Below are 26,033 nucleotides of genomic sequence, written 5' to 3'. Positions count from 1 at the left end.
GTTATTGTCACAACATTAGTAACCATTGTACTAAACGTCTGTGTGTTATTGAGGAAAGTTGGCTTCTGATATGTGACTTGTTGAGTTGTGCTATGCGGTCTTTGTTGGACTGATTGGTCAGGAGCTTGGCTTGTTGGCATCTTTAAACATCCAAGCTCTCTCATCTACTGCCATTTACTCTCAAAACACAGCACTTCCCAGAGAAAACCAGTGGAACTTTTTTCAGTGCTCAGATATTAGCCTGGCGTGCTGCCTCACTGGCTGAAAGGTCATAAAGTGGGCACTATTGTTTCTCTACTCATCTGTGCTGCTTTCATGATAATCACTGTAGAGGAAAGTTAATTAGAAATACAAAGTGAGGCTTGACATAGGTCTTAAAGCACAGAGAGCAAGCATTATTGCAACTTTTTATCATCAACTTGCTGTTTACTTTACAGTAGAGGGGAAAAAACAGTATCCGACAAGGGTAATCAAAGGCCGGTTTTGAAGCCCCCTTGAAACTAACTGGTCACTTTCAGGCCTGGAGGTCATACAGAATAATTACAAAGCTTTGTTAAGCTGCTGGATTATTTTTTTCCCTTCACTTTATTTATTTATTTATTTATTTATTTTAAATTTTTCAAATTTTAAAGCCATTTGAAATGAAACTCACATGCCCTGTGGCTTCTATAATCTAATTGAGTGAGGAACTGGGGGCACTCGATCACAGGCAAGCACTGTCACATCCATCTGCAACACCATCACATCACCAGCCTAGTGAATGATTGATAAAGGGAGCATGTAGTGGGATGGCTTGGAGTAACCATGTTAGAGTAGCTACCACTTCCTAAGACTCTTGTATATAAGGCATTATTAAATGGCATGTACAATATCTTATATTTGCCATAAGATTGCATAATTACTTTTAAGTCTTTATAAATACACAGAATGTTGAAAATCCTTAATATATCAAGTGTATTTGTAACATACTCTAAGTGACTATGAGTAATAGATGCACAATTATGTCAACATTTATATTGGGGCATGGCCGTAACTGGCTATTAGCATACCGAGGTCTGGACCTCAGTTGTTTATATTTTTTATGTTTTCCCCTTCTCCTATATTTCTAGGACACGGATTTTAGACATACTTTGCTCTGGAAATTTGCGCTGGACCTGGCAACACTGCTCTCAATATGCCGGTAGAATTGCAAACCTGCTTATTTTCTATTAGTCATTTCTATTAGTCTTTACGTGTTTGTTGAGAGGTATGTTATGCATATATTATAGACTATCATACGACACTGCTGCTATGACATAAACTTGAGGGCTTTGTGAGGGCAAATCAAAGGTTTAGTCAGAAATATGTGTGTAGCACTGCTATTCAAAACCTGTTCTAGCTGCAGCAACATTAGCTGAGCGGGTTAATACCTGTCAAGTTATGCTAACTTGTCAGATTGTGCTAGCTAGTGTGTATTTACTGGTTTAATTGATCTAAACATGATTCCAGCATCAGTTATTTATATAAGCTGCAAATTTTTGTAAATAACCTGCGTCCAGCTTAAACAGTTATTAAAAGTAACATGATATGACAAACTCTATGCAGTATATTAGTGTCACACCTTGGCCCTGTCCTGTTTGTTGTTCCCACCATGTGCTTAATTAGCACTTGGCTGTGTTTGTTTTTGTTTCTGTCTCCACCCTAGTCCTGCCCTAGCTCCTCCCCCTTGTTTTCTATTCCAGGTGTCCCTTGTCAGTGTCATCTATTTGTTGTTACTTCCTGTTTGTTGGGCATTCGGTTTGATTCCATTTGGTTTGCTTTCTCCTTGTTCCACTTTTGGTTGTCTCGTCTGTTCCATGATTTCCTTCTCTTCCCTTTGTCTGTCTTTACCAGTTTAGTCTGTTTAACCCTGTGTTCATGTTTAGTCTATTTAGCTCTCTGTGTTCTAGTTTACTCTGTTTACCTCTGTCTCTAAGTTTCCTCTGTTTAGCTTTCTGTGTCCAAGTTTAATCTGGTTAGCTTTCCGTGTCTAGTCTGTTTAACTCTGTGTTCAAGTCTAGTCCATTTAGCTCCTTTGTCTAGGTCTCAGTTTAGCTCCCTGTGTATTTTCTCTTTGTCCATATCTATCTGTTTTGTTATCTCTTGACGTTCAAATAAAGTTTGTGTTATAGCATTTGCATCCAACTCCGTCAGTCCGCCCCCAGTCCTTACAATTAGTACATTTAAAGAACATGAACTGTTTTAATTACAGCATTACTGTGGTTATTTTGATTGAATATGCAGTATATTACTAATATTAATATACTCTATAGTCATTCAATAGAACTGTATTAATGCTAGTAATTAAAACAGTTAATGTTCGTATGCCCCAATCCTACATGGATTACTAGTGTATGTTTATTTTAATGTTGGACTAAAGGCTTATTTCCTATTGCCAAAGTGAATGTGTTTGTGATAATTAATAGTATTTTATGTACGCTTTTTTTAGAAATCAGTAAGGAGAAGTGAGAGAGGAGGATGAGCACACACACACACACACACACAGAGAGAGAGAGAGAGAGAGAGAGAGAGAGAGAGAGAGAGAGAGAGAGAGAGAGAGAGAGAGAGAGAGAGAAAGTAAAGGTAAACGTAAAACAATATACATAGTCTAAATGGAGTCAAAGCAGTTTATGGGAGAATGGATGGATAGAAGTCAGCATTTGAAGTTGTAAACATTTACCTTTGTGAAGTGAAGTGGTTTTGCATTCTTGCAGTGCGGACCTCACTAAAATATTAAGTCTAGTTACGGCCCTGATTAGGGGCCCTATAAAGTTTTTACTATGTACTGTGTACACCATGTGCTCTTCAGTTGAACACTGCTTACAAGACATGAGAAAAAAAATTAGACAAATATAGTACTGAAGAAAAACTAGTATTGTGCCATCTCAACACAGCAAATTTCCAGTAGCTCTGTGAAATCTAAGATGGAAGCTGTACATTTATTTTACCTTGTGAAAATTTAAGGAACTATAAAAGTCACATTGTATGTTAACATAACTCTGTCTTCCTTTTTGTGTTGTCCTGCCCCATCCATTGTTCCTCATCCTTATGCGTATCTGTTGAGTATGGCAACAGGAGGGCTGTTCCAGGGTTGTCAAGGAAGTGACCATGGCAATATTCTGCTTACATATGCTGGAACAATCTATTACATACTGGCATTACCCACAGCCTTTAGTGTATAAGAGGCATTCATTCTGATCTAGGAACAGAAAGATTGAAACTTTTCCATATTAGTTTATACCTGATATGGGAAGGAAATGCCTGTTCCAGAATCAGCATCCTTACTCTGAGGAGGTAGATACGCATGACCTCTGGTCACTTCTGGGTGGGGGACAAGGGTGATAAGTCTAAGCTTACAGACCAGCTATAGACAACAGATGTTGGTGGATTATCAGATCTGATTCATTTAGGCAGTTTGTGTAAAGCACAAGAAGATATCGAAATGCCTGCGTGCATTTCTTTGATTGTTTTACAAATCTCTTTTTCACACTTTTTTTATACAGAATTATTTAGTTTTTTGGTGTTTGGGTAGGTGGTGAATTTTCAGAGGGAACACCCTGTTTGACTGTGTCCAGTCTCTGACCTCCAGGGGGTTTTGGTTAGTAGTGGAAACAGGGCTGGAGTTCCAAGCAAAGCAAGAATTTCCAGAGTCAATAAAGCCTTTGGAAACCAGTTAAGGTCAATCGCTTTTTAATTCAGCGCAGATGAAGAGGAAGAGTGGAGATGGGATCGTGTTCTCCTGCTTCTTCTCTGTTCTTCTAGTCAGGTCTCTCAGGGTGACCGAGTAGTCAGAACTATTTTTTTCCTTGTCCTGTTTAATTACAGCATAAGTATCCATTTATAATTATTATTCTCATCATCAGTATTGTCATCATCATCATTGTTATTATTATTATTATCATTATTATTATTATTTTCGGGGTTCTGGTATCAACAAACTAATCACATATATGTCTATAACCAAACAGCATATAGGCCATATCATATCATTATACAGTAGCTAGGTAGCTTTGCCAAGTGACAGTCAACCAAGTTAACTACAGCTAGATTTTTACTGTTATTTAATGGTGTACATGTTTTTAAATATTATCTTACTTTTCAAAATGACCAGTCCAAGACCTATCCTTCTTTATTTTGTACAGCAAAATATCAAACTAGCAGTTAGACAGTAACTGCAGTAATGCTTAGATAACATTTGAAAAATAGTGTCTTGCCTTTCTGATGTTTCACATATTTGAAATTGATCTTACAACTTCTGCATGGCCTAGTGGTAAAGAATTCCATATGTATAACCACAAAGTCACTGGTTAAAATGTCCTTGGGTTTCGTACTGTGGCTGTTCTCAGGTTGCAGTATCCTAGGTTATATTAGAAAATACATTGCATAGCTTTTGTAAAACATGCTTTAGAGAACTCGTCAGGAGCTGGCTACTTTTAACAAAATATCTTTCTAATAAAAATCACCAGCTGGTTTACATCCTGGCACTAATTGGAGTCTTTCATACATTCATTCATGTTCTGGAACTGCTTCATCTTGATTGGGGTTGTTTCCAGGAATCATTGATCGCTCGACAGGAACACTGGAAGGAAGATTTCCTGCAACTGGAAATAAACAATAAGCCAAAAAATTTGCTATCTTATCAATACTACTGACATGCATCACTTCCTAACTCCACTGTGCAGGGAACAGGTGTTTGAAAAAGCTCCTCGAACTCTTAACCTCTCCTCAGATCTAGTTCCGTGGGAGGCAGATCTTGACCCTTAAAGTGTTTACTGTTCTCCGTCATGCTTTTCACTCCCAATTTTCGCTCTACGCTGACTTAATACAACAGCCATGCATTCTTCATAACTTCAAAACAATCACTTCCCATGGATAACCTTACAGTTGCTCGGCTGAGACTTATTTAAGATTTGTTATGTTTCTTATAAGGATACTTAGCATACCAGCTGAAAAGAGAATGAGAGAATGGTTAGAGAGTGGGCTGTTTATCAGTGAAATCCTCATATTGGTTCACTTTTTAGGTGTACAGTAAATATTGTTGCATAATTTAACAGAGTGGCTGACCACAATAAGGCAACCATTGATCAGACTCAATTTTATGGAAAGCCACACAGTAGTAATGCCTAAATTTTAGCACTATGTTCATTACTATATTAGACACAGTTAATATATTATATACATATAACATTCTTAAAAATGCATACATTAACCAAATGGTGTGTTTAGCTGAGCTGTTACTTTAAGATGACCTGATTAATGACCCTGGAATATAAGGGCCTAATTTAAGTGTGTTAATATTCTGCAAACTTATACTCACTCCTCATATTTAACCTTGAATATTTAATGGAATTGTTTGTTCTTTGGTCTTCTGTGAGTAAATAATGATTTTCTTTTCAGTCTAGATTTGGATTTGTTTGGGTAAGCGAGAAAACAAAAAGCACTGTTAGTACCAGAGGGGCCAGAACATCATGTGATGTCTGCTCTTTTCACTGTTCATTACACTTTAGTGTGTATGTGTGTGTCTGTGTGTGTGTGTGTCTGTGTGTTTTTCCAAGTGCCTGCTCTCCCATGAGCGCACCTGAGCTTGGAGGCCCGGTGCTGAAGCCCCAATGCGTGTGCATCTGAGGCAGTTTAAGGCAGCCATGCAAAACAAAGCTGCCTTTGATCGCATTCTACTGTCACTAACTCTAATCTCTCTGTTCCATCCTCGCTCGACCACTCATTCCCAGCGTTGGCTGGAGCAGCCTCTCCCCGTCACAATCACATTCGTTTGTTGGGTTTGTTTCGAGGCTTGAGAAGGATTTCTTGCTTCTGAGCTTCTTTGGAGGGTGTCCATTCAAGCCAGCAGACAACATGCTGAACATCCTGATTTCTTCACTGGTGGATGCTGATCGCAGAATGCGTTGGAGGAGGAACGAAAGGCTAGCTTCATTGGTAGCGTTGTTTGGCTTTGTTATGCTTTGTTCTTACATTCCTATTCAGGTCATTGCTAATTGTGTGTTGTGTGTGATTTGCACATTTTCACTGTTATAACAAAACATTATTAGTCTGTATTTGTAACTACTATGGTAATATTTTGGGATTTTAAGTAATTTTGGAACATTTCTGTAGTTCTATTTGTCATAAAATGGTTTAGCAGTGAATAATTTTCCTACAGCTTATGTAACAGCTTGTGTACAAGGAGCAAACTGAATATACAATATTTGCATAAATGTAATAGGAAAGGTGTAGAGAAAATAGGATTACTAAACAAAGCAAGATAATGGATCATCTATGCCTACGGAAAATGCATCTAATTCCTCACTGGGATTCTTGAGCAAATTCAAGTACTGGTTGTACAAAGTTTATTTGTTAAATATTGGATCTTCTTGGTGTCACCAACCCTTTCTTGACATTTTGCTCAGTTCCTTTTTATCCTTAAGCCACTAGCAGGGAGAGAGGATGTGACCTCATTTGCTGATGTATGTGGGGTTTAACCCGCAGACCTGCGTCTACTCCTATGACGATTGTCCAATAAATTACAGACCTTGGATCAGTTTAATGGCTTGTTTTTCTTGGTCTTAGTCCCAAAATCTGACCTTAGATCAATCCTGTTGCTCTCAAATAATGTATGACCTCCTGCCCTCATTTTGCTGACCTCATCTTCTCTGTAAGATCAGTACAGATCTCATCCCCTGTAGGCATTTCTGTCAAGCAGAACAGAAGCTTTCATCTCCACCTACTGAGGTTTGAGTTGTTAGCAATATACAGTCTACTAGGGCTATTGACATGGAGTTAAACATGGGGTTTCTTTAATTAGATTTAGTGAGATGAAAATTGGCTTATGACAGTTTCACAATTGGTTAATGTGGCCAACAACCTACCTGTTATTTGGCAAATATGGTTCCGTCGTACTGTATTTAAAACATTAAAACAGTCAGTGGAAGGTTAAAAATACTATTGAAGCAGAATTATGCTTTAGCCAGAATTTTTTTTTACTGGATCCCAGTTAACTTAAATATTCCAATTAAACAGTTAAAAGAGTTTATTGAAAATAACTCTTAAAAAAAGCTTATCCAGATCAGGGTCGCTGTGTGTCCGGCGCCTACCCAGAATCATTGGGCCCAAGGCACAAACACACCCTGGAGGGGGCTAGTAATGATCAATGTAGTGAAAATAAGATTTAGTTATTTAGTGGGTACTATAGAGAGTGGCTTAGTTTAACCTTGTTTGCATTTGCCACATACATACATTAGTTCCTCTCACTTACGGTTTGTAGGAAAACATTTGATAACTTTAAACACAAAGAGGTATTGTACTGTACAGAACATAGATCAAGAAAATTAGCAAATCAACATTAAATTAATTTATTGTAATGGTATCTGCCATAACTTTTAAAAATGATTACCAAAATTGTATCCTATGTTTTGTCCAATACCTTGATATTGCACTTGAAGGCTATATTGAATCCACAATGGACCCAAAAGAAAGTCTTTAATCAGAGAACATGGTGTTCAATGGAATCAAGAAAACCTTGGAATGCACATAATGTTCAGACAAAAACTTGGTTTGATAAGTTGCATCTGTTGTAGTTAAATGTTTTTATGATATAGCATTTTGTCAAGATACAGCAATGGCTTCTTTTTCGCAAGTGTTTGACACACTTTTTAATTTTACTGATGTAACATTTGCTCAGAATAGGTTGTTTTTCTTGGTCTCCCAACACAGTTATCTTGGCCATCTCAATGACTCTGGGCCATTACTGTAACCGTGGAGATGGAAGGTTTGTTTGTGGAAAGGAAATGGTTGTTTTGTGCGCCTGTTAGCTTAACAAATAAGACTAAGAAGCTTTGAGAAAAAAGACACCCCAATGTTGTACATCAACCGATTGACGATGATCTCTGGAGACCTATGATATTTTATGCTTTTGTGTTGTTTCTATTGCATGCACCAAGTAACAGTTTACAGCTTTAGAGGCTTGGCCCATGTTGTTGACTTTAAAACAATGCAAGCTGTGCTCTGAGGTCCACTCCATCCTGTGGGTGGGGGTCCGGAAAACCATAGGAAGTAGTCTGTATGGCAGCAGCGGGCCATTTTGATTTCCCTTGCGGTCTCTTTTCAACCACAAAACTCAAACCTGAAGGTGAAATTAAGCTATATGTGGTTTGGATAGGCCATATGTATATAAACTTAGAGGTTTCTTTGAAAAGTTCAGTATGTGAATTTTTTTTTCAGTTATCTAAGAGCAATTGCATACAGCTGTGTATTAATGCTTTGCTGAACTTTATAAACCCAGTTTAACCCTGTTTTTGTTTAGGTTGTGGAAACCTTTTCTCAGTGTGGTCCAAATTAATATTTAAATATCTGGTCGCAGACCGCACACTGCAAACAAACTTATTATTGTCCATTAATAAGGGCATAATATCCTTCACAAACCCACATTCTGAATACATCCTCAGACTATCAACTGGCTCACCTCATAACTGTCCAGCTCCTTTTTAGGTCAGTGGAAATAAGCTCGCTGTGCAGTCAAATTATTCTTTAACCTGTTCCTTTTTTATCGCTTATACAGTACCTTGTAGAGGGTAATTTGTATTTGCTGGTATGATGTATTTCAATATCGTTTGGCTTGAGAAAGCTGATTTTTTTTAAACTAAGGATGGGATAAAGAAGCTTTTGTAAAATGCAAATCATATTTCACCAGAGAACAAATGCTTACTCCCAGAATTTCTAAAGTGTGTATAACACAGTCTGAGCTGAGCTCTGTAGTTTCTGACCACAATGCCGATGTTGACCTGTCTGATGCTGACATGGTAGTGGCTTCTGTGCTATAATTGAAAAATCGAGTGGTTTGGTGGTGAGAAACTGACCATTGACAAATGGCTAAACGATGGCTAACTTACATATGTGGAGTCTGCACTGTCTAATCTTAGACCAGCAGTGGCCTACAGCCTGTATAAAATGTACAAATAGGTTTTTATAGAGTTTCCCGTAATGCATAATTGTAATTCAGTTTTCAAGCATTCTCATGCTGTTTTGTAATTTTATGTTAACTTCTGCATAGTAGTAAAAATTATAATTATCATTTTAGTTTAAAAAAAAATCCCCTACAAATTAAGGATTAACATGCTATGTTCTTGATTGCTACATTGAAATCACCTAAATAATCTAAATCACACATATACTTTTGGGTATTATCCCCCAGAACAGAACAACTCCATGCACACACTTTTGTAGGGATTTTTTTTCCTTGATGGATCTTATAACGAATGTATTCAATAATAAATTATTCTCAGGTTACTTTCAAACTACTTAATTTCTAGGTTATTATCAATTTTATTTCTATGCAAATACTGCCATAAAATGACAAATGACAAAACAGGGGGCGGATGTTTGAATATTGATTTGCAGTTATTTTACACAAAAATGCTTTAAAACATATTTAAACACATTGGTAGAAGGATGTGTTCTAATAACACATAAATACTAAAAGTTTCACCGGAAATTGTACTGCAGCAGGCCCACCGTTAATTCTTAGACAGTTCATATAGGTAATGTGTAAACTGTGTATATCATACCATTCTGATTTTATGTATAAATAATTCAAATGATATATCACTGATATATATTATCACAGATTATTACAGACTGTAGAACCGGTTTTGTATACGGAATTTGCTTAGTGTTTACAAAGTAATTCGTGTAATAATTCGCGCTGGGAAAAGTATTTTGTTCTTTCCATCTATCTCTATCCCCATCCCTCTTGTTCACACAGCTGGGTGATGTTAGGGGAGTCCAAATTTAATTTACGTAAATACACTTGTATTTCAAACAGAAAAGCGGTAACTTTTTGAATTCTTCACAAGTTAAATGGCTATTGGAATCGTTTGAAGCGTGTAGATTTGTATAATTTGAGGCGGGTTTAGTTTAAAACTTTGTTTTTCACCCGTTCGCCCCCCCGTTGAGCTGGAATGGACCGCTCCGGGAGACATGTCAGGTCTCAGGGAGAGAGAGAGAGAGAGAGAGAGGAAGGAAAGAAAGAAGGAGGAGGAGTGAGTCCTAGGCGATGAGCTGCTGCTGTGTTTCTGGGGCGTGAAAGAGCCGCGCTTTCTGGAAAAAACAAGGAAGAATAGGAAGAAACTCGGCCGAAGCGGCTTACACTGGATAGTTTCGGCCCGTTTATAGTTGGAGAGTCTCCGGAGAGAAAAGCGGAGCCCTGAACCTCTCTCTCATGCGTTGAACAGCGCGGAGGTAGATGATGAACTTTGGACTTCACACATTCACTCCGTAAAGCCATGTCTTTGGGTGCAGAAAAAGAGTGAAGAGCCGCTGAGGAGGCAGGGCAGTTTTTGAGGCTTTGTGGCGGTAATTTTTCTCTTCGGTAACCGTTGAAGTTACTGCGCTTGGGAGGGGAGCAAAAGGATCAAAATGTCGGCCAAAGTTGCTTCCAGTAAGGTAAGTTGGAGGAGCGTCAGAGCGCCAGGGTTTACAGGGTGCAGGTCATTGCTGAAAGTGGGTGAAAATCTCATTCCCTCTTTTTAAAACAGGTCTGTTTATTATTTTTTTCATTTAAGCGCTGCCCTGTTGTTTTGGTCTGTTTTGCTCAGGGATGGGTGACCCCCGCTCACAGGGACAAAGTTGGAGCAGACTCTAGTTGCATTCTCCAACGGTCAGGTGGAGGGGTTTGAAACTAAAGTCACGGTTTAGGAAGGACACTGTCCACATGATGAAGTGGAAACAGTTTTTATGGGATACATTAGTCACCTGTTGATGGAGAAACTCTCTCTCTCTCTCTCACACACACACACTCATGTATTTGGCCTAGGGGCTGATGCAAACTTGTCGCTGGAGGGAAAATTAATGTTAATTATGAGTAGTGGTGCAGCAGTTTGGACCACGTTTTTAGATCAGTGCAAGAGGAAAACCCGTGGGGGTGTGTTTGTGTCCGTGACTGAAGCCAGACTAATGTAAGATTTCCTCATATTTTGCTATTTGGAAACAGTGAGAGCGCATTTGTTGTTAATCCGCTTTGTAAGTCTAAGAGACAGAAAAAAAAATAATACAGCACTATGCTGAAGATTGGGAGCATGGAGGAAAAATCGGCATATTGACTTGATGTAAATACAGATATACTAAATTATTTTGTTTAAATACACGTACCAGTATATAATATATACCACACTTGCTGGGTAACATCTTATATCCAATTAATATAAGGAGCGCTGATTTATGGCTGAATGGTTGTGGGAAATGTAAATGTAAATTGTAATTATGTTCCATAAATTACGTTCCAGGAGGGTTGTTTTTGTAGTCAGGAAACCCAAGAAAATCTGCTGTTAATTTTGAGCACTGAATGTGGAAGGCCAGACTGTTATTTAACCTAGTTGTGGTTGTTGTCATGTACACAGCACAGTGTTTGTTTGCCTCTGACTGATCTAGCTCTTATATAGAAGCAATATCTCAAAATGCATAACTTGGAAATGCATTAATCTGGATAACGTAATCTAGAATTTCATCTGTAGCTCTTACACTTTGAAAATTGCTGTTTAAATTGTAATTTGTTATAAAAAGTTTGTTATAAAAAGTGTTTTTTTTAAATTCCTACTACTGATGATGGAATTGATCAAATCTGTGATAAAGTTAGCTTTCAATAAGAAAACATCACACAAAGGGGAATTAATTGGAGTAAATACTTGAGAAAGTTCCCTGAGATGAGCAGTTCAAGTGAGTATATTTGATTAGAAATCTCCTAATAAAATAATACGGACATAAGCACTGTGGCTCAGAACTTTGATCAGTGAATCTTTGACTGATTTTCTTAAAAATGAATTGGTTGAAGACAACTTACTTGTTTATAGAGCTTGTTCAAAAGGCAGATAAAGAGAAGAAAACCAGAGAAAGCACATGTCCATGTTGTTTTCTGTGAAGCTATTAATGAATGGACTATTTTCCTTCTTTGGCGCTGAGGGGGCAGGTGTTAGAGAAGTGTATCAGGAGCTGTGAGGAATGTGTACAGTAGAGTGGGTTGTTCAGGTTTGGTCAGTTTGTTGTGAGGCAGTGATGTAATTCTCTGCTTCACTTACTGAGCTCTGCCCATTCAGCTGATTTACGCCAAGCCCTTCAGGTGGAGCATGATGTTTTAAAAGGTGCCTTGTGTGTAGATTAAATGACTCGGTCCTGATTGGTAATAGCAATGTTCTCCATAGTTTTCTTTAAAATGTTTTTTTTTTCCCCTTTTAAATAGAATGGTGCCAAAAGTGAAAATCCTCTCAAGGATTTCACTCTAACTGACTGGCTTCTTTAACCATCTCAAACCAGTCTCAGAGGTGTCAGAGCACTTGAAACAAAGGATTTTTACTTACTGGCAACTTTGTGCACTGCCCAGTGCAGTTCTGGCTGCAGCTGAAACAATATGGTGATTGTGATCTGATTGTAATGTTCATTATTTTTCATCCATCTGGTTATATGGCTGAACAATGTGGCTAGAATGTTTTTTGACCAATTGTGGCAGTGATTTTGTTGGAGATAACTATAAATTAGGCTCTCTTATTTACGCCAGGACATCTACGCATCTAGCTTGATGATTAAAAACTGTAATGTGTTAGATAACTAGTTAGTTGTATTAGCTACACATCATGGGGCTGTTAAGCTGGGACTCTGTTTTATTATGTTTTTATGTATTGCGCCTAATGTTCTGGCATGTTTTGCTCCCATGTGGATTCTTCAAGATCCTGCCCTGAGTCTCTCTTCTGTTCTTTTGGCCCCTGGTTATATCTGAAATTTTGCAGGTCCTGCATGGATGATTTCATTTTCATTAGGATGTACAGAACAGAGCTGGAGAGGGCTGTGCCCTGCATTGAACTTGGCACTGTTAGTTATTCAAGGACCACTGGCCGAATACAGACAGGACCAGAGGCCACACTGTGTGACCCGGGCCACCACAGCCTTAACGCAGCTCTAAGAAACAAATGTCCTTTAAACATCCCTAATGATAGGTGTTAGATCATTCAGTTATGTGGACGTGTGAATTTCATTAAGCTGTTTTTATTGATTGGGATTTTCAGTACGTTTAATACATCTCACTTAATATTTTGGGATAAAGAGTTGATGTTGATATGGTGTATTCCTTGTTAAGTAAGTAAGTAAATAAATAAATATTTATATTTCAAGAATATAGGTTTCATATAGGTGTTCTAGTCATTTGTACTGATTTGGGGTTGCTGCTATAAGTCTGCTTAGATGCAATTAGCCTTCCCACGTAAACTGACAATTTACATCACAAATGACCCCAAACAAACCCATAAGAGACAAGCATGGGGCATCATGTGACTTACTGCTACTAGTGTGAATGTAGGGTCGAATGTTTCAAGTTTTCTTTCTGATTGTTTGTTGCATTACACTTCTAAGTAGTCAATGCCTAAACACAAATCAGAGGTAATAAAAACATAAGGCTTTGACCTAGACCTGGTCTATAAACCTGTATTCAGTGTGTAAGCTAATCAGCTCTCTGCGTTCAGACTTACTGTCAAGTTCTTTCGGTTTTTAGATTCCACACATTTCTCAGCCAGAAACTGTTGTTATCAGACTGGATAGACACATACCTGCATAATCTCTGTTAAGCAGCATCACTGACCCTCAACATAAGCCAAAATACTGATCAAATTAAACTATGATCTTAGAAGAGTTCTTGATTTTACACAGAAAAAGCAGTACTGAAATAAGCTCTTGCTCTGACTTATTTTTGGGGTGAAGACAGACCCAACAGAATTAAAAAAAAAAGAAGAAAAATCTTAACAACCTGTCTTCTTTTCCAGAGCTTCCTGTTTTATAATTTAAAGGAAGTGTGTGTGTTTATTTAGGGAAAGATAAGTAGACCTTGTTACAGAACAAACACACATACTATTGGTGTGCAGTAGAGTCCATATTAGTAGCCCATGCATTTATATAAAAAATAAAAAGGGAAAAAAGGAGTGACCTCATTAATCTAGAGCTGTAGCCTGCATAAAAATGAATTTGTTTAATATGGAACAGTGCATTCAGTCCCATTCACCTCTCTTCCTCCCTTTGTATGGAGCACAAAAGCAAGCAAATGCATGTATTATCACTATAAATAGGCCCCAAATACTCATTCATGAGTGTTTGGGGGGAGTGGAAGGGTGAGAGACATTTTTTGGTGCTGTAGAGGTCATGTTCATTACTGTTGGAATCTGGATAAGTGACAGTGCCACTGCTTACAGAATGCCTCAATTCATCATCTGTGTTTGTCAAGCATATTTCTGCCAAACTAATATACTGGTTGGGCGATAAAATCAGTTGATATTCAGGCTTTGTGGATTCATCTAGTTGAACAGGAAAACACCAAATGTTTGAAGGTTAAAATATTAAAAGCATGTGCAGCACACTCAGGCCTTTTAAAGTATGACATGTTGTAAAAGAAAAATAAACTTATGGGACTAATAGATGGGGAGTGGGTGATAAATGCTATTAAAATGTTTTGAACAGACAGTCATATTTGACTAATTACAGCTGACACCTGAATTGTAACTTTACCCTTTAGCAATATATATATATATATATATATTTTTTTTTTTGACCATTACAAACCTATATCTGTCAATATTATCAGTTGATATGATCTGAGTTTGCAGCTGTGGAAATCAGCGTCCCTATTGCTGACAGAATTAACATGTCAGTCATGGCTTAATTTTGCTGTACTACAGTTGAAATTGCTTATGGTTGGAGTGAGCCCTCCTCCTTCAGGCGTGTTTGAGCCTCTTTTATGAAGCATGGAAAAGGGTGAGGTTGTAACAGCACTGTGTAAATGTGCACAGGATGCAGTTCTAACACTCAAGCACCTGTGTGCCAAGGACACTCGAGTGGTTCCCATGGAGAGCAACCAAGCCTGCTTTTGCAGCTCTGCTGTGGGACTTTTGGTTTTGTTATGCAGCTCTGTGCTGGGGCCTACACAGGCTCTGTTGCCGTAGTTGTTCACTGTGTTATGAGCTGTTTAGGGATATATCTCTCACTAGGGCCAAGACACAGAATTCAATTCCTACTCAGTGTACATCCACATACAGATGTTATAGTCAGGACATTAAAGGTGATGTATCTTTTTTGTGTGTGGGTGTTTGTTTTATTGTCTGGGTCTTTGTGCATTTTTGTAATTAAAATGGCAATTGAGAGAAAACCAAGGTAACCTTAAATGCTAGGACCAGAACCACTTTGTTACAAAGTTTATTATTAGGCTTAGAGACTTTCTATAGCTTGTTACATGCATATAATACTTATATGGCATGTATACAACCATGTCCTGCCACGGAATAAAACTTTGCAATAATTTCACTTTATTGCTCAGTGTGCTTGATTTACTTACATCAGGAAAGGTATTTGTTTTAGTTTGCAGTATGAGTCAGGTATTCTATGTCAGCAGTTCGAACTTGAATCTGATTTGCATTTTTCAAGAAGCATGGGTCAGAGCCCTTATTTATACACATAGGCTCAACTTTCCACAGTAACTGCTTGTGTCATGGTATAATTCTGCTCTGCAGTAATTTAGTTTAGTTTATTATTTACCTCTTTTAACTACAGTATTTGTCACGATGCAGCTTCACAGTAAATTTACATTTACTATTAACAGGTAATAGGCTAAAACTGAAGCATAACATCTCTAAGACCACAAATGTTGAATTTTATTTCTACCTTCATGTTGTTAACTTATGTAATGTAACTTATGGCATGTAATTTAGAATTTTATAATTCCTATACCAGTATGTGTAACCAGCTTATATGGAAAAAGAATTAATAATATTTCCTGCAGAAGTATGGCTGAGTGACTTCACCAGAAACTTTGGGTCTGTCCCAAAACCTAGACCTGCCTAGGTAGGCACTGTATACGTAGACAGCTGTTTAAGTAGACAGAGATCGAACCGTTGTCTGTCCTCATGAGGCAGATTGAGAAGCTGTAGTTTGAGAGCAATTGCATCACGGCTTGTTCCTGCCCACCGCACGCAACTGGTGTTTACTTACCTCAGTGGCTAGCATCACCTCAGTGTTTCAGCACGGTGGGTTCTAATCTTCCTGTTTTTATCATGATTTTAAGCATTTTTTCTCTGGGAGAAGAGCGAAATGGATGGGAGTTGTTCTGGCACTGCATCCTGGGATTGCCTTCGCAGCTAAGGATGGGTTCGATGCTGTCTTAAAATTCAGCCAAATTAAGATACCTTAGTAGAGAGCATACTGAGATATCGGGAGTACACACACTGACGCAAAATGCTCTATATGTAGACAGCTCACTAGGTTTTGGGACAGACCCTTTATCTTCACTCTGACCGACAAGCACACTTCATGAACAAGCTCAACATTTTAAATTTTCTTATGAAGTAAGCAATAATACACTGGAGGGTCGTGCTATAACGTGAAATATTGACACCGATGTGCTGCAGTACACCTGTGCCAATATCTCACATTATAGCACGAACCTCGATTGTATTGTTAGGATTATACCACAGTTCGTTACCACCGTTTATTATTAGGTTCTAAGATAAAGAAACTAGTGAAAAAAAGATTTGTTTGTTTATCAATTTTCTGCGAGGTTGAATAGTTCTGTTCCATCACACTTTTTGCTCTTTTCAACAAACTCTGGATCTTTAACTTGTGCGATATTGGACCCGTCCAGGACTTTTGAACATTGGTTCTCCCCAGCGAGCCGGTCCGTGTTCACACCAGATTTGTTGAGAAACAAAGCTGCATTGTTCAGAGCTTTTTGTGTAAATCAGGACAGAAGCACAGATACACACATAAAGTCGGTAAAATGTCATGGTTTAACCATTGTTTACAGCGGATTCAGATCATAGTGATTTATATCATACGCTAAATGACAAAAAAACAAAAACATGAACTGAAAATTAACTGGTTCCCTGCTGAGTGGAAAAAGTTCAGCCACAGTTCTTGTAAGTGCAGGCGTGGTTGCTAGGTTACATGAGTTTTGTGGAGTGATACCTGAAGAGCTTCGTTCATTTCATTATCGTGTAATATTGGCAGTACCAGAACGTCTCTCAGCCAATCACATTGCAGTGCCAGAACTAAGTGTGGTATAATAATAATAATAATAATAATAATAATATCATACCAATATCATGTCGTCTATATGCTCACCATCCAGCTGTTGAGGATATAGTCTCAATATATGTCATTGTAGCCAAAACACAAAAACGGCATTTTCCACTTTTCCCGTCTTAGTGTTAACAAGGCCGTGGAGCATGATTTCTGGAATTTTGACCCAACATCAGTTAGTTATTTAGTTTCAGTAGACTCGCTGGTTTATTCAAAACTGAGTGCAGGTGAGCTGACAACAAAGTTGTTCTAAATCTGCATAGAAATCCACAGTTTCAGTCCTTTTGATTCAACAGCAAGGTCTAGTGGACAGAGAGAATGAAGGGGAGAGAAAGAAAGACAAAAGCTGGCTCTAATCTCTGACTCACATGAACGGTGTTAGTGAGATCTCTTCTCTCACCCCTAATAAAGCTCACACCACCCAGACAGAATGATGCTGAGTTCCTGGCATTTTCAAAGCTTGCACTCCTGATGGTGCTTTTTTAGTTTAAACTCATTTTGTATTTGCTTGCTCTTTGTTTTGTGTATGTTTTTATGTAATTTATATACAATATAATTTAATGAAGATTGAAAAACTGAAGTTGACCTGAAGCATTTTCTGGACTTGTTTGGTAGTGCATTGCGGTAAATGTGAGTGCTTGGAAAATATCAGGTAATAGCAGGCTAGTGTCAGGATAAATACAGGACTGAGTCAAGCTGAGGGAGATTATCGACCCCACACAGACTATATTTAACCCAGACACAAACAATCTGAGGTGACAGTTGAGTGTCTGATTCAAGTAGGTTATTATGCTTGTGTGTGCATGTATGAGTATGTGTTTTATGTTTTTGCTGTTTTTAATGATGGTGTATTTTCTATGATGATGACAGTGATTATTGGCATGGTGGTGTGAGTGTGTTATTAGTGCAATTGTGTTGAATTTTATAATGATGATGAAGGACGGTCTGTGAAAGTGTGCGTGCATTTTACCTGCTACTAACTTTTTATGAATAATATCTAGGTCCCCTCAGTGGCTTATATTCAGTGATGAAATGCAGAAAGGTTTATATCTGAAGACAGTAGTAATACATTCATCAGTTTGTTAAATTAGACCTTTGAATGCAATTTGACTTACCCAGCCAAGATTAGTGTCCAACTTTGGCATCTTATATTAGCCATGGAGCTGTGAGGCTAAGTGTGCATAGTATCCAGCATAGTTTAGGATACGGTTTGATTTACTTTAATATTAAAATATATAAATGAAACATTGCTACTGAACCATTAAACATTCAATATGTTCACTTTGAAATGTAATATTTATTGAATATTAAATAATGCAATTATTAAATTAAATTAATATATATATACTTTAAAAAGTATTAAATGAATACAATACTTTATCTCATTAGAGATGTATGTTCATTGTCAGATGTCATTTTAAGTGTTTGAGGTCTTTCCAAACTGCCTTGTTAGTTTAAAATGTCTGTTATTTAGTAGTAGACATGAAAATGTTACATGCTTCATGGAATACTACTGTAAAACAGCCGACGGTTACTATTGCGGTTTCAAATTTTATTACCATTAAATCTTTGATTACTGTGGTTTCAAAAATCAGTGAACAGTGTCAGGCAAAGTTAGCAATCGTTTCACAGACCCAGTCACACAGGCGCAGCATGTAACATGGGTTTGTTTTGTGCCAGGGGAAAGATGGCTCAGAGACAGCTTTGGTGGTCTGTCTCAGTAAAAAGTAAGTTAACTACATGCTAGCTGATGCTGATGCTCTTGTAAACACATGCCATTGAGAGTGGCTGTAAAAATGTTATTTTATTTACTTTCTAAGGACGAGCAGGCATCTTGTTCTATAAGGCCTTCCAGCCAGAATTGAGCCATTGCTGCCCCATACCACCTTAAATGTTGCTATAATTATATTCAAGTGCTACCCCACTTTGAATTATGAATGACTTCTCAGTCTCTTTCCACCTTTAAACTCTGGTAGGTAACTTTCTGCCAAGACTCTCCTAAGTTCAACCTTAAATTGTTTACATTCAAACGCATTTTCCTTTGTACTGTAGGAGCTTTTTGAAATAAACATGCCTCATAAATAGCAACCTTTAATTTGGTCTGTGCAGCAAAAATGAATAAAAATCAGGTTTGCATGCTTTTTATATGGGTGTTTTCTATTCTTTTTTTGTTTCTTTACTTTTGAGACACATTTTATTGTGAGTTTTGAAGGATCTGGGTGTGGGTGGATGTCAGTGATGTGCTGAAGCTGAATTGGAGCTTGGATTCTCTGTGCCCAAACCACAACAAATCTGCCAAAATATTTTTATATTTTTAGATAAAAACACAACTTTGCCTAATGTGAAACTACTTATATCCCTGTTTTCTTGCTTCTTTCTCCACCCTTCCCTATTGCTTTTTGTCTATTTTTCTCTTCCAAAAACAGGAAAAAGTGCCCATTAGCACAGAGCCAGTGCAGCTGAGAGGATCCGTGAAATCCATTTTCTCATTAGCTCTCAGTTAAAAAGTTAGAAATCTCTGATACTTTAAACAAGTTATATTTGTAACAGCGAAGGACAGTAATTGTTGTTTTGGTATTTCAGTGCACATGTCCCTTTGTTCAGACTGAACTAATTACACTGTATTGTATTTCCCTTTGTCTTCTTAAGTATCAGTTTTATGTGAAGCAAATGTTTAGTTGTATTTTAAAAGCTGCCAGTAGACATCTTTGATTGTCACTTCATTACATCACATGATAATTATACGGTTTTTTTTTACTAATCTGTATAACGTGGAGGTTACTTTAATTGTATCTTGATGGTAATTAGATGGCGTAACGGCGCTGGGAATTAAGCTGCCTATAGTAAAGCCTCATTAATTCTGTGGCAGCCTCTGTAGGTCCTTTGTGAGCATAGCTGCTGTGTGAAAGCTGGAGAATTCCTTTGAGTAGGTCTGGCCTGGTGTACCAGTCTGCCATGTGACTGTTCTCAAGGACAGGGTTTCTCAGCCCCAGGCCTACTGCTCCAACACCATACACATGGTATTGTTGTCCTTCCTGGCCATTTGAGCTATTTTTTGTTTTCAAATCAAACCTCATTGTCTAACTGGTAGTGTTTGAATAACCCAACTGAGAAAGGTTAATAATAAAATGTAAAACACAGCGTTTTTAATGTTTCGTTCTGAGCAGGAAGCGTAAGAGGTGATGTATAACTGATTACTGGATTTGAGGATTTATAATTTGAAATTGTAAGTTTAATTAATCCTTTGGAATTCTTTTTATTTATTTATATATATTTTTTTGCAAGAGCATTACAACTACTGTCCTGACATTCTCTCTAATTGTAATAAGATATAGTTATCTACAGATATAACTGATTTTATAAGCTTGTCCACATGACGAACAAATAGTTACGTTATCATCAGAATGCAAGCTCTAGAGGAATACTCTGTAATGTATACATGAGGTGTATTGCTCATAACAATGTATCTCAAGAAGATAATTGTTTGTCATCCAGGCTTACTGGAAGGATGTGGTGATTAGCTGATGAGTTTAATCAGGAGGGTAAGTGGAGGCTCAGGCAGGAATCAGGATGGTGAGCCCCCATGAGAGTTTAGAAGTGCTAGGGTGGGAGCATGCTCTATCTCACTATCACTCTCACATAGTCTCACACACTCACCCCCCTGCTTCCCACACTAACAGTCAGTCGGACCCCCTGCTGAATGTAGTCATTGTTGTACAGTTTAACATCATTGTGTATGTGTGGGGGTGTGTGTACTTGTTTGTGAAACAGTGAGGAATTCTGACGTGGGAATGTTGTCAGAACCTTGTTTTGGTCTGCTGCTGAAGGGCTTGCTGTGAGAGGGTTGTGTTGTAATGCTGCCGCATCAGCCTAATGAGCAGAGACCCCCTTATTCTTTTTTTTCTCCTTTTTCTCTCTATCTCTTTTCGCCATGATACTGGATACTAGCAATATACTAGCAAACCCAACATTATATTTTACTCGTACTAGGAATGAACCATTGGATTATAATGCCGCATTGTTGTATCAGTATACAATGTATTCATTTTTAACATAGTATTATCAGGTGTCAAAGCTAGTATGTTAACTTGAAGCTAATACATGCACCCGTTTATTCATTTAACCCAAGACAAAACAACTTTAACATCATATATAATAAAAAAGACACGGTGGTGATTTTGCATCATTTGATAATACCCAAAGCAATATATGACCCAAACAACTAACTTCAAAAACCAGGAAGTACATTAGAAGTAAAAAATAGGGAAGACTGAGTGGCAGTGCAGTTCCAAATGCTAAAAACACTTTATATTTTCTAGTGTGTTTATGCCATTCTTATCATTCTCAAGTCATTCTTGTGCTCTTATTTTTACTTTGGGTCAGTTCAGGGTTGGTTTTATTTGATGTCGGCAGAATTGTAAAAATCTTAAATATTTGTCGGGGGAAAAAAACCTTATAATTTAGTGATGTTACAGTCACACAAGTCAGATCGTTCCTGGAAAGGAATTATTATATTATGTTTCATCTTTAGCTGAGATTTAGCTTAGAATCTTGTAAAATCTCCATGTCAGAACGGAGTGCTCTCAAAATAGACATAAAGTAAAAGAAGTGGGCCATTCCATGTGTTCTGCTACAGTGGTCAGTGGCAAAGCTGTTTCCAGTGTTATCAGAGAGAGAAAGATCTCAGGGCCTTGGCTGCTTATCAGCACATTCCTGCCCTGTGGAATTGTGTGTGTGTGTGTGTGTGTGTGTGTGTGTGTGTGTGTGTGAGGACAGGAGCAGCAGGCCAGCACCAGATAAGTCTCCGAGAGCTCATTGGGTCAGTGCAGCATTGATTTAAGTGCTCTTGTAGCAAGGCCAGAATCTCAGGGCCTGGTTATCATCTCTGACCTGCCAGCATCCTGCCACTGCAGACACCAAGTAAAAGACTGTGAGCTTGTGTGTGTATGTGACAATGGGTGGGAGAGCTGGTATTTTCCTGCATAAGCCTAAGTGCTAATAGAATTCCCACTGACACAAAGTGCTTAACCATAACTTAACCATAAGCCATTACTATGCTAGCACGTCCACTTAGAAGTAGACTTGAGCTGGTTAAATAAAGCACACTTTACTTCTATCTTGATGGCTGTCAGTATATGTCAGAAACCACCAAATATTGCTTGAAGATAATCAAAAGCAAAAGTGTGTGTGTGTGTGTGTCTGCATTACCGTACATACTTGCTAACTAATGAAACCAATCTGAATCCTTCCAGGCTAGGGACCTTGAACATTGGCTTAACTTTATTAATATTTTGGTTCCAGGTTATTTAAAAATTAAGAAAGAAATATATCACAGCCTTACAGATTACAGGCTAGAGCATCCTTTTGGGGATGCACGATACCTTTTTCCCTACTGATACTGATATTTCATGTTCAAGTATCTGCCGAGTATTTTAACGACTAGACAGATGCCTATAAATCCAGATAATAATAATGCTGTACTTACAGATTTTATTATTTTAAAGCAGTGTTCTGTATCACTAAAAAGGTATAACCTTAAAAATATAAAATTATGAAGTTTCAGAGGCATGAAAAAATAAATATTTCCCACAATGCGTTTTTTTTTCCTTTGCAGATCTACACAGCTAGCAGCACAAATGATAAACGCAGCAAGTTGTATGTCCGTATTTAGCTATGTCTCCAAGGAAGCGCATTTGGTTGGGGAGTTTGGAGTCGTGTAGGGTGTGTCTGACATTTTTCCAGTCTCCGTAAAAATGGACAAAAACAGTCGTGTAGTGTAAAATGCCTAGTCTGTTTAGAATCTGCCCCAACTTTGTCTAGTGGTGTGCATATGCTTGTCAGTATCTGCTTCATGGGGTGTGTTCCGAAAAGTGTCCTGTGTACTACATGCAGGGAATAGGGAATAATGGGACATTTCCAAAACACCTTTAGTATCAGTGCTTTCTGTAGCCAATACTGATACTGTGTTTAAGTGCCAGCATAGGTGCCGATACTGATACGGTATCCGTATTGGTGCAACACTATTCTTGGGTTATCTGTCTGTCTGTTGCCTCTATCTGCCTGTCTGTGTGTTCTGTGTGTCTGTCTAATGTATCTGTTCATTTAAATCATTTAAATGAGTTACTGGAGAAATGTGCAGTGAATTTAAAAGGCTCCAATATCTACAGTTCAGTAGAAACATTTTGGACAATGTTTGCTGCCTCTCTGTTCACCATTCTGTTACATCACATGTCTTCCTAATGTCCAGTGATAATTTGAAGATATGATGCGAAGGCACAATTAAGAAGGACACTATAAGAAAGTCATTTAGAGTAGTAGCTTTATAGTTGAAATGTCCTCAGACAGAGTAAGTTCATAGTGAGATGGCAAAAGTTTAAGTGCTGTTGAAGTTTCTCTGCTCCTAGTATTTTCTGTGTGTGTCTGTGTGAGCATGTCAGTGAGGGAGTTAGAGGCATGCATGCTTCAGTAGGAATGACTTTGCTGTTGGGGTCGCTACAAAACAGTCACAGCAGTAGCGCTGGGTCATTGAGCAGGGTTACAGCAGACGAGAGGCTTAGCACAGATGAAGTGTAGGTAGGTTTAAAGAGGAGTACTATGATGGACAGTCGTCTTGACAAAGCAGATCTGATACTAATCATGTTAATGTGAGTCTAACCTTGTTTGAACCTACCATGCACTTATAAAAGTTTAGTTTGGACCAAGCCCTGGGCTAAAATGGTCTGAATGATAACCACTGTTATCACTGTAAAATAGTCCTACACTAGTCCAATCAAAACAGTTCAGCCATCAACATCACTATGGTACAGAATAATGAAGATTAATGGAGTGATGGGGTGTCCCACAGCTTGAGTCATGTTACTAGTTTGCTGGCCTTTTCCAGCTCATCTTTGCCTTTGTCAGCCCACGAGGACTTTGAAGAGAAGCATGGTGCAGATTAACTTTTTAATCTGGGATTATAGGTTTTGTATTTTTATTCCCTCAACTATTCCCATCAGAGGCTGAGTCTCTGTTGGCATGTTTTTTGCAAAACCGAAAGAATCCTCCTTTACCCTAATGATGACTGTATTATAGAGTAGCACTGTGACTGTCAGTAAGTAGACCGTTTTAAATGCTTATTTTCTTATCCAAGATATTCAAAATCGAAAGTTTAAATGGGTGGTTTATAGTATAAGTTAGAGTTATATCCATGTGTGTGTTTGTAGTGTCTGTGATATCAGTTTTTGGCAATCCTACACTGTTCTTTCAAACTTTTTTTTTTATGCATCTTTTATCTTGATACTGTGATATATTTTGGAAGTACTGTGATATTGAACTTAATATCATTCACCTGGGTTAAAGTTGCATAAAAGTTCTGTTTTGTCATTGAATAATAAGTGATTTGGAAGGCTTTGAAAATGTAGCCGTGCAAAATGGTGGATTTCTAAATTATTTTTGGTATTATTATTATTATTTATTTAATTTAGGTTTTTCTAAATATTTGGTGTGGGACTTTAAATATTTTGTTCTGATTTTTAAAAAAAATATTATTAATTAATATCTGCAGTGTGCAAAAGACAGCATTCTGTTGGTCTGTCCATGCATGTGTGTCTGCCTTCCATCCAGGCCATGTGACTCTGTGTGTGTGTGTGTGAGCAAGCAGCTGACGATGCAGCTGCACACTGCGTTCACCTTCCTCGGGGAGCTGGCTAGAGGAGAGGGATAATGTTGTCATGGTTACGCGTACTATGATGATGTCAGAAGATGAAAGCTTCCGGCACTGTGTCCTGCTGTGAGTGCCGGTGTCGGATTGGCCGGCAGTGTCCTACACTATAACACCAAAGCTCTTGGAGCAGGACAGCGGATCTTTCCTCTCTCATCCACGCCTGCTCTGGGCTATTTTTACACTCTGATTGTGAAGAACTATGTAACAGGATTAGGCATTTTCCCCCACTCTGTCTGTAGTGAATGTTATGCTGGACAAGCCATATTCCGTTTTGAGAAACTGTTGAAAAGAATGTGGATGTGTTCATGTATGTTTGTTCTGCTCTGTATTTCTTGCACTGTGCTACCAACTCAGAGAGGGGCCAGTCATATTCTCTTGGACTCCCAGGGTATTACTGGGGATCATAGGGTTCACACACAGACCACAATGCTTGCTAATTGGTAATTAAATTAATTAAAAAATAAGCAGTTGAGTCTTTTATTGTTGCAATAACACACCTCTGCATCCAGACCACAAAGCTAAAATGGTCAAATGCCTTTAGACCACCTCCAGAGGTGGCTTGAGCTGTGAGATCACAATGCATCTCTGAGAAACTTTGGTTGCTGTTCATGTCTGTGCTTGGATTGGGTTAACCAGTACACATGTTAATGCCAGGTGTGAACACAAGCTATATATATATATATATATATATATATATGTGTGTGTGTGTGTGTGTTTTTTAATCCTGTGACAGTGCAGGCATTTTCTGCTGGTAACTGAACTTTACCGACACTGCATCTCAGACTGATCTCTACATTAGACTCTTTTTGTTATTTGGCCATTTTTAGTTTTGTGCTTGGAGAATGAATTGAATTGGAGAGCATTTGGCTGGCCGAGGGCAGAAATAGAGGGCTGCGTGTGAAAGCCGGCAGTGATGTTTTGCCCAGTGCAGGAGCGGAGCCAGGAGAACAGTGCTGCCCCAGCCAGAGCAGCACATTAAAAAAAAAAAAAAACGCTCCTAAGGCTTCAAACATGACCCTCATAGATCTACTGAATGCAGTGGGCCATGTTTGAAATGTGGAGAGTATCGTTCTGCTGTACTTTACTCGAAGCTGTAAGATACACAGTTTACCAAGGCAACAGGTATATTAAAAATACATAAGTCATTAAAAAAAAATTTAAATACAGAGAATGTAACCTGTATTGTTTTAGCTTTTTTTTTATCTTTTATGACTAAGCACTG

The 26,033-nt window shown here is 38.1% G+C and overlaps 1 protein-coding gene across 12 annotated transcripts in view; it reads left to right on the top strand.

The window, feature by feature from the left end:
• LOC136679497 (tight junction protein ZO-1-like) overlaps window positions 1-26,033 on the top strand; it is a 144,134-nt gene that overhangs the window by 72,720 nt on the left and 45,381 nt on the right. The window contains exon 1 of one of the 12 annotated variants that reach the window (XM_066658046.1): window positions 5,842-5,952. The exons of 9 other annotated variants lie outside the window; for them this stretch is intronic. In XM_066658046.1, the coding sequence (XP_066514143.1) occupies window positions 5,872-5,952 (81 nt within the window). In that variant the 5' untranslated portion in view covers window positions 5,842-5,871. Of the gene's footprint in view, window positions 1-5,841; window positions 5,953-10,035; window positions 10,453-26,033 lie in introns of those variants that run through there. 2 more of the 12 variants (XM_066658053.1, XM_066658050.1) reach the window with 2 other exon arrangements.

This window comes from Hoplias malabaricus, chromosome Y (assembly GCF_029633855.1).
Source record: "Hoplias malabaricus isolate fHopMal1 chromosome Y, fHopMal1.hap1, whole genome shotgun sequence".
Taxonomy (NCBI): Eukaryota; Metazoa; Chordata; class Actinopteri; order Characiformes; family Erythrinidae; genus Hoplias; species Hoplias malabaricus.
The sequence above is the reverse complement of the archived record's forward strand: the minus strand, read 5'-3'. Positions and strand labels throughout refer to the sequence as shown.